Source organism: Neophocaena asiaeorientalis, unplaced genomic scaffold, assembly GCF_003031525.2.
Source record: "Neophocaena asiaeorientalis asiaeorientalis breed wild unplaced genomic scaffold, Neophocaena_asiaeorientalis_V1.1 scaffold407, whole genome shotgun sequence".
Lineage (NCBI taxonomy): Eukaryota > Metazoa > Chordata > Mammalia > Artiodactyla > Phocoenidae > Neophocaena > Neophocaena asiaeorientalis.
In genome coordinates this window covers 771,293-785,232 of record NW_020174060.1, presented here as the reverse complement: position 1 = coordinate 785,232, position 13,940 = coordinate 771,293, and the positions used below count along the sequence as shown (strand labels likewise).

Genomic DNA, 13,940 nt, shown 5'->3' with positions numbered 1-13,940 from the left:
TCCCCCAGAAGAGTGCAGGGAGCAGGGCGAGCCCCCTGGTGACCGACATGCCCTCTGTGCCAGGCTGGTGGAGAAGCCCAGCGGAGGGTCCGCCGAGCGCCCGGAGGCAGGCCCGAGACCCATCGTCACGCGCGCGGCCTCGGGACCCGCCCTGGCCTTCTGGCAGGCGGTGCTGGCCGGGGATGTGGGCTCTGTCTCCTGCATCCTCGCCGACTCCAGCACCGGCCTGGCTGCCGACTCCGTCTTTGATACCAGCGACCCAGAGCGATGGAGGGATTTCCGCTTCAACATCCGTGCTCTGAGTACGGGCCAGGGACACTGGGGGGTCTGAGCGGGAGAGGGAAGCCTGGGGAAGGAGCTCTGGGCTCCCTCTTCCCGGCCTCTGCCCACCTCCCCCGTTGCCTGGCATCTCCTTGCCTCCCTCCGGGGTCTGAGGCCCAGGTCCTGTCTCTCCCTAGGACTCTGGTCGCTGACGTACAAAGAGGAGCTGACCACCCCACTGCACGTGGCGGCCAGCCGGGGCCACACGGAGATCCTGCGGCTGCTGCTGAGACGGAGGGCGAGGCCAGACAGCGCCCCTGGGGGCCGCACCGCCCTGCACGAGGCCTGTGCCGCAGGCCACACTGCCTGCGCTCACGAGCTGCTGGTGGCCGGAGCCGACCCCAACATCCCTGACCAGGATGGGAAGCGCCCCCTGCACCTCTGTGGGGCGGCCGGCAGCCTCGAGTGAGTGACCCCTCGCCTCAACCCCCGTTCCACTCGTAGGGGAGGCAAAGAGACGAGCGCAGGGAGGATGAGGGAGCGCGTCGAGGGCTGGCAGGCCTGGTGAGCCGGGGCTTAGGTGGGAGTCAGGATGCGATTTCCCCCCAAGCCATCCTACCACTGGCCTGGTGGGCTTTGGAATGGCCTGTCCTTGCACCAGCTTCCGCCTCCCCAGGGCCGGAGGAGGGCTATAGCAGGGCCCGGCTGCGCGGCCGGCGCGGGGGAAGTTGTGGCTCCTTTATGGGGAGGTGGTGTAAAGTTTTCATTTTTCTGAGCTTATGTCCCAGGCACCGTGCAAAGTACAGCAGTAAATAAGGCACGATTCTGCCCTCAGGGAACTGACTGTCCAGTGATCCAGATAGGCTGTCGAGGATAGCAGGACCCCAGTTAGGGCCTGTGGTGGTCCTTGAGGGCAGGGTCTGGTTCTCAGCTTGGCAGGTCTGGCGTTTCCATATTGGCAGGCACCCTCAGATAAATGGGCTCGGGGACTGAGCCCAGCTAACCAGACTCACAAGAAACCAATGGCTATACCCAAATGTAATAACGTATTATTTACTGTAGAGGACATTCCTTTACAGTGACCCAAATAATCATGCCCTATGTGTAGGGGACCTTGGAGAATGAGTCCTCATAATTTTTTGATGAATCTGGAAGCCCGGCAAAGGGAGCCTTGGCAAATCTATGAACTAACTGTATGTACGACAGAGGCCTTCTCTCTACTGACTACACACCTGCCAAATTTCACATCTTGCCCCTGAATGGCACCACACTTTTGATCCTTGGGTCCCCCTTTTGTGGACCTTCTTCCTCCTGTTAACCTCATCGGCCCTCAGAGGATTCTACCGACTTCCTCGTGTTATGGTTGGAGACGTGTTCTACATCAGCGTGGTCCAATACAAATACACCATGAGCCACCTATGTCATTTTAAATTTTCTAGTAGCCCTATCAACGCATGAGAAAGAAACAGGTGAAATTCATGTTTAAATCGTGGCAAATTACACGTCACATAAAATTTACCATCTTAACCATTACTCAGTGCACAGTTCAGTGGCACTAAGTACGTTCACATTGTTGTGTGACCATCACCACCATCCAACGCCTGAACCTTTTTAATCTCGCCAAACTGAAATTCTGTATCCTTTGAACAGTAACTCCCCCTCCCCTCCCCCCCAGCCCCTGGCAACTACCGTCTACTTTCTGACCCTATGAATTGGACTGCTTTCAGCACCTCCTATGAGTGGAATCATACAGTATTTGTCCTATTGTGACTGCCTTATTCCGTTTAGCATAACGTCCTCAGGTTCATCCAGGCTGTAGCACGTAACAGAATTTCCTTCCCTTTTAAAGGCTGACTAATATTCCATGGTATAGCTCACATTTTATTTATCCATTCCTCTATTGATGGACATTTAGAGTGCTCCCATGTTTTGGCTATCATGAATAATGCTGCTATGAACATGGGTGTATAAATATCTGTGAATCGAGTGAAATTAATTTTAATAGTATATTTTATTTAGCACAATGTATCCAAAATGTCATCATTGGGCTTCCCTGGTGGCGCAGTGGTTGAGAGTCCGCCTGCCGATGCAGGGGACGCGGGTTCGTGCCCCGGTCCGGGAAGATCCCACATGCCGCGGAGCGGCTGGGCCCGTGAGCCATGGCCGCTGGGCCTGCGCGTCCGGAGCCTGTGCTCCGCAACGGGAGAGGCCACAACAGTGAGAGGCCCGCGTACCGCAAAAACAAAAAAAAATGTCATCATTTCAACATGGAACCAATATAAAAAGAACACATGAGACACTTCACATTCTCTTTTTGTACCGAGTCTTCAAAATTGGTGTGTATTTTGCACTCACAGCACGTCTCCATCAGGACTAGCCGTCCCGCAAGGGCTCGGTGGCCGCACGTAGCCGGTGCCCACTGATTGGACAACGCTGTTCTGTGCAATCCCACGTTCTTTGTCTGGCCGTGTTTCAGCCCAGGCTCCCTGAGATCACACTTTGTGACAATCATTCCTTCCTTTTTTGAATAAGCAAGTGTATTTTTAACATTATTTTGGAGAATTTCAAACATATAGAAAGGTGGACAGGATAATATAATGAGTCCCCACGATCCACCACCATCTATGCCACCCACTGTCCCCACCCAACGAGGCCATTATGAACTCTCATGCTGACAGCTTTTCAGGCATTGTCTTATATGCCGCTCACAGCAACCTCTTCGGTCTAGGTATCAGCCATTATCCCCATTCTATAGACGAGGAAAGTGTCACTCGAAGACGCTAAGTTCCCTTAGCCTTGAATTTCAGGGCACACGTCTTGGCAGGCGTACACAGTCTTCTGAGAGGACCATCCTGGAGCAGATCTGGCGGCCGATTTTGGTTTTGGTCTTTCTCCCACTGCCCCAGTTCCCATTTGTGCTCACTTCTGTGTCCCCTTCCCCCCTCCTCCTCCCGTCCCAGCACGCAGAGCCCTGGCTTGAGAGAGGGCACTAAAGATGCTGCGGGATGTTGCTGGATGCCCAGTGCCAGCCAGGATGGAAGGAGCAGACAGCACCAGGAGCCACCCAAGGGTCCCCCCAGGTTTGCTTTGCTCAGACCGGCAGGAACACAGGGGTGAAGGTCTGCACCCCGTTTTCCTCCTCTCGGCCGTCTCGCCCTTACTAGGTGTGCAGAGCTGCTCCTGAGGTTTGGAGCAAAAGTGGATGGTCGGTCCGAAGAAGAGGAGGAGACCCCTTTGCATGTGGCCGCCCGGCTGGGCCACGTGGAGCTGGCAGACCTACTTCTAAGGCGGGGAGCATGTTCCAATGCCCGCGATGCTGAAGGCTGGACCCCGCTGCTGGCCGCCTGCGACGCCCGCTGCCCGTCCCCCGCTGATGCCGAGGCCACCGCCACCCACTGCCTCCAGCTGTGCGGCTTGCTGCTCTCGGCCGGGGCCGACGCCGATGCTGCTGATCAGGACAGGCGGCGGCCCCTGCACCTGGCCTGTCGCCGAGGCCACGCGGACGTCGTGGAGCTGCTCCTGTCCTGCGGCATCAGCGCCAACGCCATGGACTATGGGGGACACACGGCCCTGCACTACGCACTGCAGGGCCCGGCTGCAGCCCTGGCCCAGGGCCCCGAGCACACGGTGCGGGCGCTGCTCAACCACGGTGCCGTCCGCGTGTGGCCTGGGGCTCTCCCCAAGGTACGGGGCTAGGGCCCGAGGGAGGGCCATGGGAGCGAGGGCATGGGGAGACCCAGACCTGTGCTCCATCTTGCTCTGGTTGCAGCTCCAAACTTGGGCACATAGGTCAGTACTTTGTCTTTCATTCATCAAGTAAGCAAAGCCCAACAGGGGGCAAACAGCACACCGGCAGGAGGGGTGTATGCGTGTGTGCGTGCGTACACGTATATACACTGTGTGTGTGTGCATATAACGTGTTTGTACGTGCGTATGTGTTTGCATGTATGTGTGAGGAAGGGAGACTGAGGGCACTGGGGCCAGATTATAAAGGAGCTGAAAAGACAGGAGCCAGGACTGATGTGGGTAGCAGGGAGTCGTTTCTTCATCAGCGGAGAGAGCTGATGAAAGAAGCATTTAGGAGGCTCCCCCGGCAGTGGGACCCTGAACATGAGACACTCCAGGCACAGGAGACACTTGCCCAGGGCAGAGTGATAAGCCTGGGTCATGAGGTTCGAGGCCTCCTGACCATCTGCAGATGGACATGGTCCTTGTTTCCAAGAGCTTAGCAGAACATACACCACCGAGACCAGCAGCTGCTATCCTGGCACCAAAGAAAAACACCTTTCGCTGGCAATTTCCCATCTCTGTCTTATTTTACGTTAATATCCCCCGAGGTGGGTTCAGCTTGCAGACCTGTGCTACCGAGGCACTGGCAGGGGACACTATCCATGCTGTGCTGTGTCTGGAGGGGCTCTATAATATCACGGAGGATGCTGGGCCTGGGGTGGGGACCCTCGTTCTCCAAGGAGCTGGGTCAGGATGGGCAGCAGGCACAGGTTCCCCGCCCCGCCCCCGGGCTTGAACCATCCAGCCCCGCGGGGTCCTGGACTCTCCCTGCTGCCCCTGCCTCTCTCCTTCACTCACAAACCTAGAAGCATCTGTCTAGTTTCCTAAGCAAGACCAAATAGTTAAACAGCCCCAGAGTTCGGCAGACTGGTCTCCCCTTTGGGAAAATACAAGAAAATCAACAATTAACACTAATTAATCTCCTATTGACACCAGATAATTAGGAGACGAGCAATTCCCTGTAATCTGACAGTGGTTCTGACAGCTAATGATTTCCCCTTCGGGGAAGGGGTGGGAGAAGGAGGCAGAGCAGCAAACGGATTTCCTGGGACCCCACTGCCTGTCCCTCCAGCCGTGTTCTGTCCACACTGCCTTGGGGACAGGCTGGCACAGCAAAGTGCCCCGTTCGTCCCTTCATCTGGCCTCCACGACATCCCAAGCGATCAGAAAGTCGGCATTCATCTCCCACAACCTGCAGCTGCTCCAGGCTTGGCTGGGGTGCCTGTCCTCCAGTGAGGAACCCCTCCCTGCAAGGAGGCCTCTATGGCCACACCTCCAGGCTTGCATTGCTGGAACTACAACTTGGGCAAGTTACTTAACTTCTCTGTGCCTCAGCTTCCCGTGTCTGTAAAATGGGCATAACCTTGTAGGGACGAGGATTAAGAGTCAACGCACGTGAAGTGCTAAGAAAATATCTGGCATAAATTATGCACAATAGAAATGCTAGCTGTTGTGCTGTTTTCCTGTCGTGGCCATAACAAAGTACCACAAACTGGGTGGCTTAAAACAGTAGAAGTGTATTCCCTTTCAGCTCTGGAGGCTGGAAATTTGAAATCCAAGTGTAGGTAGGGTTGGCTCCTTCCAGAGGCTCTGAAGGAGAACCTGTCCCAGGCTTATCACCTAATTTCGGGTGGTTGCCCACAATCCTTGGCTTGCTTGTAGATGCATCACTCCAGTCTCTGCCTGTGTCATCACATGACATTCTCCCTGTGTGTCTGTGTGTCTGTTTTCTCTCATAAAGACAGAAGTCATATTGGATTAGGACTCACCCCAATGACCTCATTTTTAACTTGATTACATCTGCAAAGACCCTATTTCTAAGTAGGTCCCATTTATAGGTACTGGGATTAGGACATCAACATACCGTTTGGGGGACTCAGTTCAGCCCACAACAGCTGTTCCTTGGCTGGCTGGTCGTCCTGCGTGGACGGACAGGGTACCAGCAGTGTGTGGTAACCCCTAGAGCACTGACGCAGCTCTGCCCCCTGCAGGTGCTGGAGCGCTGGTGCGCGTCCCCGCGGACCATTGAGGTCTTGATGAACACCTACAGTATCATGCAGCTTCCTGAGGAGGCCGTGGGCCTGGTGCCTCCTGAAACTCTGCAGGTCAGATTCTAGGACCCTGAACACACACTCATTCAGCCTGTCCCAAGAGACTTCCACCGCCTAAAGGGAAGCCCTGTGGGTCCCCCCACTCTGCCCCACAGAAGTTACTCAGTAAAAGAAAACTCACATTGTGAACACGCGAAGCACTCCCTACTTCTAAGAGGCTCCTGGAGACCCACTGGCCACCAGCCTCCCCTCTCTAGGAGAAGCAGGTGCCACTTGTCCAAGATTCCTTCTGAGACCCTCGTTCTGCCCCCAGAAGTACCACCGTTTCTACTCCTCCCTCTTGGCCTTGGTGAGGCAGCCCAGATCGCTGCAGCATCTGAGCCGCTGTGCCCTCCGTGCTCACCTGGCGGCCTGCCTGCCCCACGCCCTGCCCCGCCTGCCCCTGCCAGCCCGCCTGCTCCGCTACCTGCAGCTGGATTTTGAGGATGTGCTCTACTAGGTGAGCCCTGGGCTCTGTGGACAGTCCCAGCCATTGGGGGCTGGGGTGGGGGAGTGGGGGGAATGGGTCGGAGGCAAGAGAAGAGTTGGGGGCAGGGCCCTAGACAGAACCACCCAAATTCCCAGACCACCGGACGTCTCTGAATCCACATCTCTCCTTCCAGATGTCCACTGCCTTTTGAGAGAGTCTGAAAGCAGATGCCCCATGCCCTAGGGGATGCCAACCCATGGCTCACAGCACCTGGAACTCAGGACTGAGTTGAACAGATTCAGGCGGAGGTGGCCCTCTCAACAGGAGGTCCAGCTCCACAGGCAGATGTGGATGTTGTCATTCCCACCAGGAGAGGCAGATGGGCCATGTGGCCAGGTGACATCTGATGGACAGAGAGCCGGGACTCATGGCAAATGATATATACTCCTCTTGGGGTCCCCTGAGGCCCCCTCCAGCTTGTCCAAACCCTGTATGCACATTAAAAATCTCCAGGCCTGTATTACTTGGTGCTGTCTCCAACAGCCCTTCCTCTGAGCTGGCTGGCTCACAGGGCACTCGAGATGGGCAGATTTATGGGGTCTCCCTGGATCTACCCCGTGGTGCCAGCTGCATGGCATCCACTAGCTATTGAGGGACCCCAGGCAGACCTGCCCCTCTGGCCCATGCTGTGGGGGAATAGCCACCAGGTGAGATAGTATCAGAAAAGGGCTGAAGGAGAGCCAGTCAAAGGACAGGGGCCAGAGGACGGGGGAGCAAAGAGGCTTGTGTAGGGCAGAGCCGCTGCGGAATGAGGCAGTGCAGACAGTGGGGCAGGATGGTAAAGGCAGCCTTGGGGTTGGGCAGTGAGGTGAGGGTCAGGAAGACAACGGGAAGGTGGGTGCACAGGCCAGCGAGCACCGCAGGATAACCACAGTTCAGGTGAGAGTGAAAGACCCAGGTTTAGAAAAACCACAACAACTCTACCTACTGCCTGTCCTGTAGGTCAGGGAGCGCCAGAAGCACACCTGATTCCTGCCTCTCTCGTAACTGCTCCTTCAATTAGGCACTGAGCTGAGAGGTAACACCCCTGGGTTCTAGTCCCAGCTCTGCCCTTAACTTGTGGAACAGAAGTCCCGTCCCTTCTCTGGGCCCAAGTTTCTGCATGTGTAAAACAAGAGACAAGGAGAGAGTCCCTTAGGGTCTTTGCAGTACCAGAATTTTAAGAACTTGTAGGCGCCCCGGCACCCAGGAGGCAGCCTGCAACCACTGGAGGGAGGGGGAGCTGCTCGGAGCCACGGAGCAGCCAATCCAGTGCACTGTGATCCGTGACGTCAAGGGTCGCCGGACGGAATTCCCGGGGCCCCAGAGTGCGCACGCGCCGGAGTTCACAACTTTCCCACCAGCCGCTGGGAGCGAGGCGGCAAATGGCGGGGCCCAGAGGGTGCGAGGCGGCGGGGGCGGGGCCTGGGCGAGACCGACCGCGCGGAGCTCGCTAGGGCATCGAGAGGGCCGCGGAGGTGAGTGGACCTTGATTCCCACCTGGCCTCACAGGCCTTGGGCTGACCGCCCCGTTTGGGCTTACACGTGGGGGGCGCGGGGCGCGCGACGAGGATGGGACCGCCCGACGGGAGGGGCTGCGCCTGGAGCCCAGGCCCACAAGCAGTGGGGGCCGACCGAGGCCTGGCCCCTCATTTGTAGACGCTCTAGGCTGGGCCAGTCCCCACAGGCCCACCTCACAGGGGAAGTGGGCGCAGGCGAAGAGACAGGGGTGAGGGAGCGGCTTCTGGTCGGGCTTGTAGTCACGCGTGGTTCCGCTCACTGCTTGGGGCCTCCCCCAGGGAGCCCCGTCTTATCCCAGCTCGGGGTCCTGGGGAGAAAGCCCCCCTGGCCATTCGTTTGTTTAGCAGAGGTTTGAGTGCCTCCTGTGGCCTGGGCGCCGGCGACACAAAGGCCGGGCTCTCTGGTCCCCACTAGAAAGTTCACTCTAGTGGGGACAGAGACACTAAGCAAACAGACAGGAAAGTATCAGAGTGATAAGCCCTTCGCAGAGGAATTCCCCGGTGATTGACCAAGAGTGACTGGGAGCTATTTGAGTTCAGGTGACGTGGAAGCCTCCTCTTTGAGTAGGTGACATTTAACATGAGGCCTGAGTGACAAGGAGGAACCAGCCATGTGAGCGGAGTGGGGAAGAGAGGGGAGTGACATGAACTGATTTCTGTTTTCAAAGATGGCTCTGGCTGCGGAGTGGCTTGGGGGAGGGGAGGGGAAGGGAGGGATGGGAGGGAGGGAGAATCAGAGACCAGTTAGGGGGCTACTGTAGCAGTCCGGGCAAAGATGGGAAAGCAGTAGGTGAGACTTGGGACTCTTTCTGGAGACTCATTGGGACTTGTTTTTTTGTTTTGTTTTTGTTTTGTCGTTGTTTTTATTTTTGGCCACACCGCACGAGAATGAGGGATCTTAGTTCCTGGACCAGGGATGGAACCCCCTGCTGCCTGCAGTGGAAGTGCACTGGACCACCAGGGAAGTCCCTCAGTGGGACTTGTTGATAGAGTAGATGTGGGGGGCTGAAGGAAAGCATAATGCAGGATGACTCCCCTCCCCTTTTTCTTGGTGGAGCAAAACTGGGTGGATGGTGGTGCTAATTACTAAGGCGGGGAAGATGAGAAAAGGGCAGGTGGTGAGGGAATCAGAAGGTCTGTTTGGGAGATGTAAAGTTGGAGCTGCCTGTTAGACATCTCAAAGAAGCTGTGTTACATGGTCATTTGGATCTATGAATTTGGCATTCAAGGATAAGGACAGGCCTGGGGATATAAATAGGGAGAAAATGCATGTGTTTGCATGTGGAAAATGTTTAAAGCGCTGTCCCAAGAGAATCCTGACTCTCAAGGGGAGGACTTTCCTGAGAAAGTCCTGTTTATGCATTTTGATGGAAATTCTAGTTAATTCCCATCCACATCATTCATTTTGCGTTTGCTGAGCCCCATGTTTTAGGCACTAGATACACAGCTATGAATGAGACCTGCTCCCACCCTCAGTGAATTTTCCATGTAGTCTGAGAAACAGGTGTGTGAATAACGGGTTCAAATACAAGGGGGCAATGAAGTGAATGCAAAAGATGTGTGGTAGCAGGAGCTGAGGGCCTGAGGGGGAAGACAAGGATAGGGGCGGGGGCCTGGGAAGACTTCACAGAAGGTGGGGTGCCTCTCCCAGAGTGATTAGAAGGGGGAAGGGTTTCTGACCATATCTGGAGAGCACTGCACTGGTTCCTTGCCAGATGCCTTTTTAAGGAGGGAGGGCGTAAGAGGAGAAGGGCAATGTGGAGTGGTCAACATGAGAGGCTGCTGCCCACCTTCACGTATTCTCCCCTTAGCAAGGCAGTGTTAGGAAGGTCCCTTCTGGGGTTAGACATCCAGACACTCTTACAAGCCAGGGCGCTTCCTCCTCAGCCTCCTGGCTGCGGGTCCCCGCGGGCCCAGAACCTCTCCCCGGTAATTGCTTTCCGTAATGTGTTTGCTCCAAACCAATTTCACGCCTCCGTGAGGACTCCGCCCTGCACTGGAGGCGCGGACCTCCCCACCACCAACCTACCCGCGTGTATCACGTGCGCACACACAATCGGCACACATTTAACACGATACACACGGTTCAGGTACCTGGATGCACCAACATACATGAACCTACGCGTGTGCATACTAGACTTTAAGACTCTCGTGTACAATCCCCCTGCCCAACCAGTGCACCCACAGTTAAGTCCCCTGCAGCGCCCAGCGCGCTCGCCCTTGGACCGCTCACCTGGTGGTGGTCCTTTGCCCTCGGCGCGTCTCCTAGACTAACGCCAGGGGGCGCTGCAGTACTCCGTGCCTCTTTCGAGGTGACGCAGTTGCGCGCTGCTGCCACCAGAGGGTACCCGCGGACAGAGCCCGACGTTCCCCACCGTAAGTGGACACTGTCCCGCCAATGAGTGAGGCGAAGGTATATTTGGATTTGACGTAAGAATACTTCGTTCTTTCTGGGTGCTGGTTTCCAGTCTGTGAAGGGGGGCCAGATGATGGGGTCGACATAGGCGCAAGCAGAGAGGGTAGATTCAAAATAAAATTCCTCTGTAGGATCATTTCCCCAACTGGTGGAGCAGTGAGATGGGACAAGCCAGCACGTGGGCAGTTGAAGAAGCACTTGTAGCCTTCCATTTTAGACAGTGAGGGGAGGTGCTTACCTACATGGGCCTGTTCAGGGTTTCAGTAGGAGGACCGCAGAGTTTTCTTCTCAGTAAAGAAAGGAGCCAGCTCTGTTCAGGTTTATGGAGACAGCTTCTGTCCTTGGTACTGATGGGAGAGTAAGAAGCACTGGAGAGCCACTGACTTGGGGAACTTCCATAATTGACCGCTCTGCTGTTCTTTGTCAGTTTAGTGCAGGAAGGACTCATCTGGAAGGTTATTTCCTCATATTCACTTGATCCTTGCACTGGCTGTCTGACAAGGCAGAGTAGATATTAATTGCTGTCTCTCTCATGGATGGAGAAGTTAAGTCAAAAAGGGACCAAGGTCACGTGGCCCAGAGAGGGGTTAGAATAGGAACTTAACTTCAGGTCTTTTTACTCCAGCTAAGGCTTTTTTCCTTTTACCATGCAGCCTCAGTTCCACGGTCCATGAAAGGGCAGGGACAGGAAATGGGCTGCTTCAGTTGCCACTCTGTATGTGAGGGTTTTATTCTAGTTTAGCTACTGAATGTCAAGGACTGTGCAGAAGTTACACTTCATGACCCCAGCACGGCAAGGGGACAGATCGAGGATGAAAATGGATTATTAGATGCAGTACCTAACAAACACACACCACCAGGGCAATACCAAGTCCCCGAGGTCTCACGTGTCTCATTTCAGAGTTGGTGGCCCACTGAGATTTGCTGGCAACAAGCTTTAAGTCTGTACTCTCTGTGCCAGCTTGCACAGAGAATTCCACTTTACTGAGTATAGTTCTGGGCAGTAAGCTCTTGGCTTGAACTGGGTGACGTACATCTTCGAGATCAGAGGGTCTTTAACCTTGAGTCCTTGACAATGCATGATCCATTCTATCCCACCAAAGAGTGACAGGCCTATTAAAGTGGCCTTTTACTGGGGGGACTAGTGGAAGGGAGACGTTTCAATATATATCCTTTTGAGCTTTTGGAGTTTTGTACTAGGTGATTTTATTACCTATGCAAAAAGTGAATGCAGTTGCTTTAAAAATGGCTCTTCCTTCAGCTTTATTTGATTGGTGGTGTTACTGCTCATACAGCTTTAATTTCAGTGATTGTGGCCCCAAGTTCCCTTGGTAACTTTTCAAGCCAATAAGCCTCTATTATGTACCCAACACTGTAAAGCCATCACACCAAGTACTGACCTCTCACTTTTTAAGTAAAGTACACTTTAAAAAAAAGTTATTTGTTTATTACTATTTTGGCTTTGTTGGGTCTTCGTTGCTGTGCGTGGGCTTTCTCTAGTTGTGGCGAGCGGGGTCTACTCTTGGTTGCGGTGCACGAGCTTGTCACTGCGGTGGCTTCTCTTGTTGCGGAGCATGGGGTCTAGGCACGCGGGCTTCAGTAGTTGTGGCATGCGGGCTTCAGTAGTTGTGGAACGCGGGCTTCAGTAGTTGTGGCGTGCGGACTTAGTTGCTGCGCGGCATGTGAGATCTTCTCGGATCAGGGCTCAAACCGCAGGGCTCGAACCCATGTCCCCTGCATTGGCAGGCGGATTCTTAACCACTGTGCCACCAGGAGAGTCCCTACAATACACTTTTTTTTTTTTTTTTTTTGTGGTACACGGGCCTCTCACTGCTGTGGCCTCTCCCGTTGCGGAGCACAGGCTCCGGACGCGCAGGCTCAGCGGCCATGGCTCACGGGCCCAGCCGCTCCGCGGCATGTGGGATCCTCCCGGACCGGGGCACGAACCCGCGTCCCCTGGATCTGCAGGCGGACTCTCAACCACTGCGCCACCAGGGAAGCCCTACAATACACTTCTGAAGTCTGGTCTTCCATACTGGTACCGTGCAATGCTTGGTTAGTTTTACAAAGGGTTCTGAAGAATATCTTTAGGAGGATGGACAAGGGTTACCGTGGTCCTTTAGGATACTGTTCCCAGACCTGAGTTAAGGCACCTCTTCTTTCTCCCTGGAGCCATCTTCCCACCAGACTTGTCTCTCAGAAGTTTCACTGCGTTCCGTGTAGAGCCCAAGATAGGTCAGGACTGCATGGGAACCACCCTCTTCTCCCTTTACCTCTCTGATGCGCTGTCAGTCAAGCATAACCAAAGGTTTCCTTCTCGGGTCCCACCCTCTTCTGTCCCACTCTGGTGACAATGTTTTTCAGGGTGCTGACTTTAATACATCAGCCTGACATGAGTGGTGTTCACAGGCCAGCACAACACTCCTGATGTGAACAGACGTCACCGAGATGCAGAGTTCCACCTGCCCCGCTCTCTCTTGGAACGCTGAGTCTCTGGTGTAGGTTTTCCTCCTCACCTAAACCAAATAACTTCTTCTGTTTAGATTGCCTCTTCCTAAACTTGCCTGGCTTTGCTACTATTCATTTCAGCTTGCTTGGCTCTCCCGGGCCCCGCCTGCATAACAGTTTCCCAGTGACCAGATGACCCTCATTTAGCTGGCCAGCTTGCTCTGTGTCCTGAAGCTCCGGTCACCCTTCTTCTGTTGACTTGCCTGTCTTAAGTCTTTCTTGCCCACTGACCTGAGGGGGCTATCAAGCAAAAGTGCCCATGACTTTTGCCTCCAGATTGACAAGTCTACTTCTGGGAATCAGGAGGACGGGGAGGGTAAAAGGCGCCGCCATTTCTGTGTCGGAGAATGGGGGAGGTGAGCAGAGTCATCTGCAATTAGCGGCTAATTAGCGCTGCTGACCCTTGGGGCTCATCGGCGCTCCTGGGGCCGGCCCCCAGCAATCAGCCAGGGCAGGTCGAGAGTGTCAGGCCCAGGAATGAATAGGGCTCATCAGCGGCGCTGGAGTCGGGGAGCCAATCAGGGAAATTAATAGCGGAAGAGAAGGAGAGAGAGCGAGGGAGGGCGACCGAGATTGACAGACAGACAGACAGAGATATAGATTTAGGCGAGGAATGAGGGGGTAAATAGCATGAAGCGGATGGGGTAGGGAGTGGGAAATGGGAATCATCAGATAGGAACGGGGATAGAAACGAGGGCAGGAAAGGGAAGGGTGGGAGGAAGATGGAGGGAGAAGGGTGAGAGGAATGGTAAGTACTTGACTTATAGTGAGGGCACTCGAGGAAATTACCCGCAGAGGCCAGAGTGAGGGACTCAGGGAGTGCACGACGGAGGGGGAGTGAGGAAAGGCAAATGCCAAGAGGCACCGGGGGGAGAGTGTGAAGGAGG

At 54.9% G+C, this 13,940-nt stretch overlaps 2 protein-coding genes across 2 annotated transcripts in view; both read left to right on the top strand.

Moving 5' to 3' along the window:
* ASB10 (ankyrin repeat and SOCS box containing 10) overlaps nt 1–6,600 on the top strand; it is a 7,202-nt gene extending 602 nt beyond the window's left edge. The window contains exons 2-5 of the mRNA XM_024754450.1: nt 459–726; nt 3,426–3,945; nt 6,042–6,155; nt 6,415–6,600. Coding sequence (XP_024610218.1) covers nt 459–726; nt 3,426–3,945; nt 6,042–6,155; nt 6,415–6,600 — 1,088 coding nt within the window. The remainder of the gene's footprint in view (nt 1–458; nt 727–3,425; nt 3,946–6,041; nt 6,156–6,414) is intronic.
* Nucleotides 6,601–7,151: 551 nt separating this feature from the next.
* GBX1 (gastrulation brain homeobox 1) overlaps nt 7,152–13,940 on the top strand; it is a 24,201-nt gene continuing 17,412 nt past the window's right edge. The window contains exons 1-2 of the mRNA XM_024754504.1: nt 7,152–7,277; nt 7,820–8,087. Of these exons, the coding sequence (XP_024610272.1) occupies nt 7,152–7,277; nt 7,820–8,087 (394 nt within the window). The remainder of the gene's footprint in view (nt 7,278–7,819; nt 8,088–13,940) is intronic.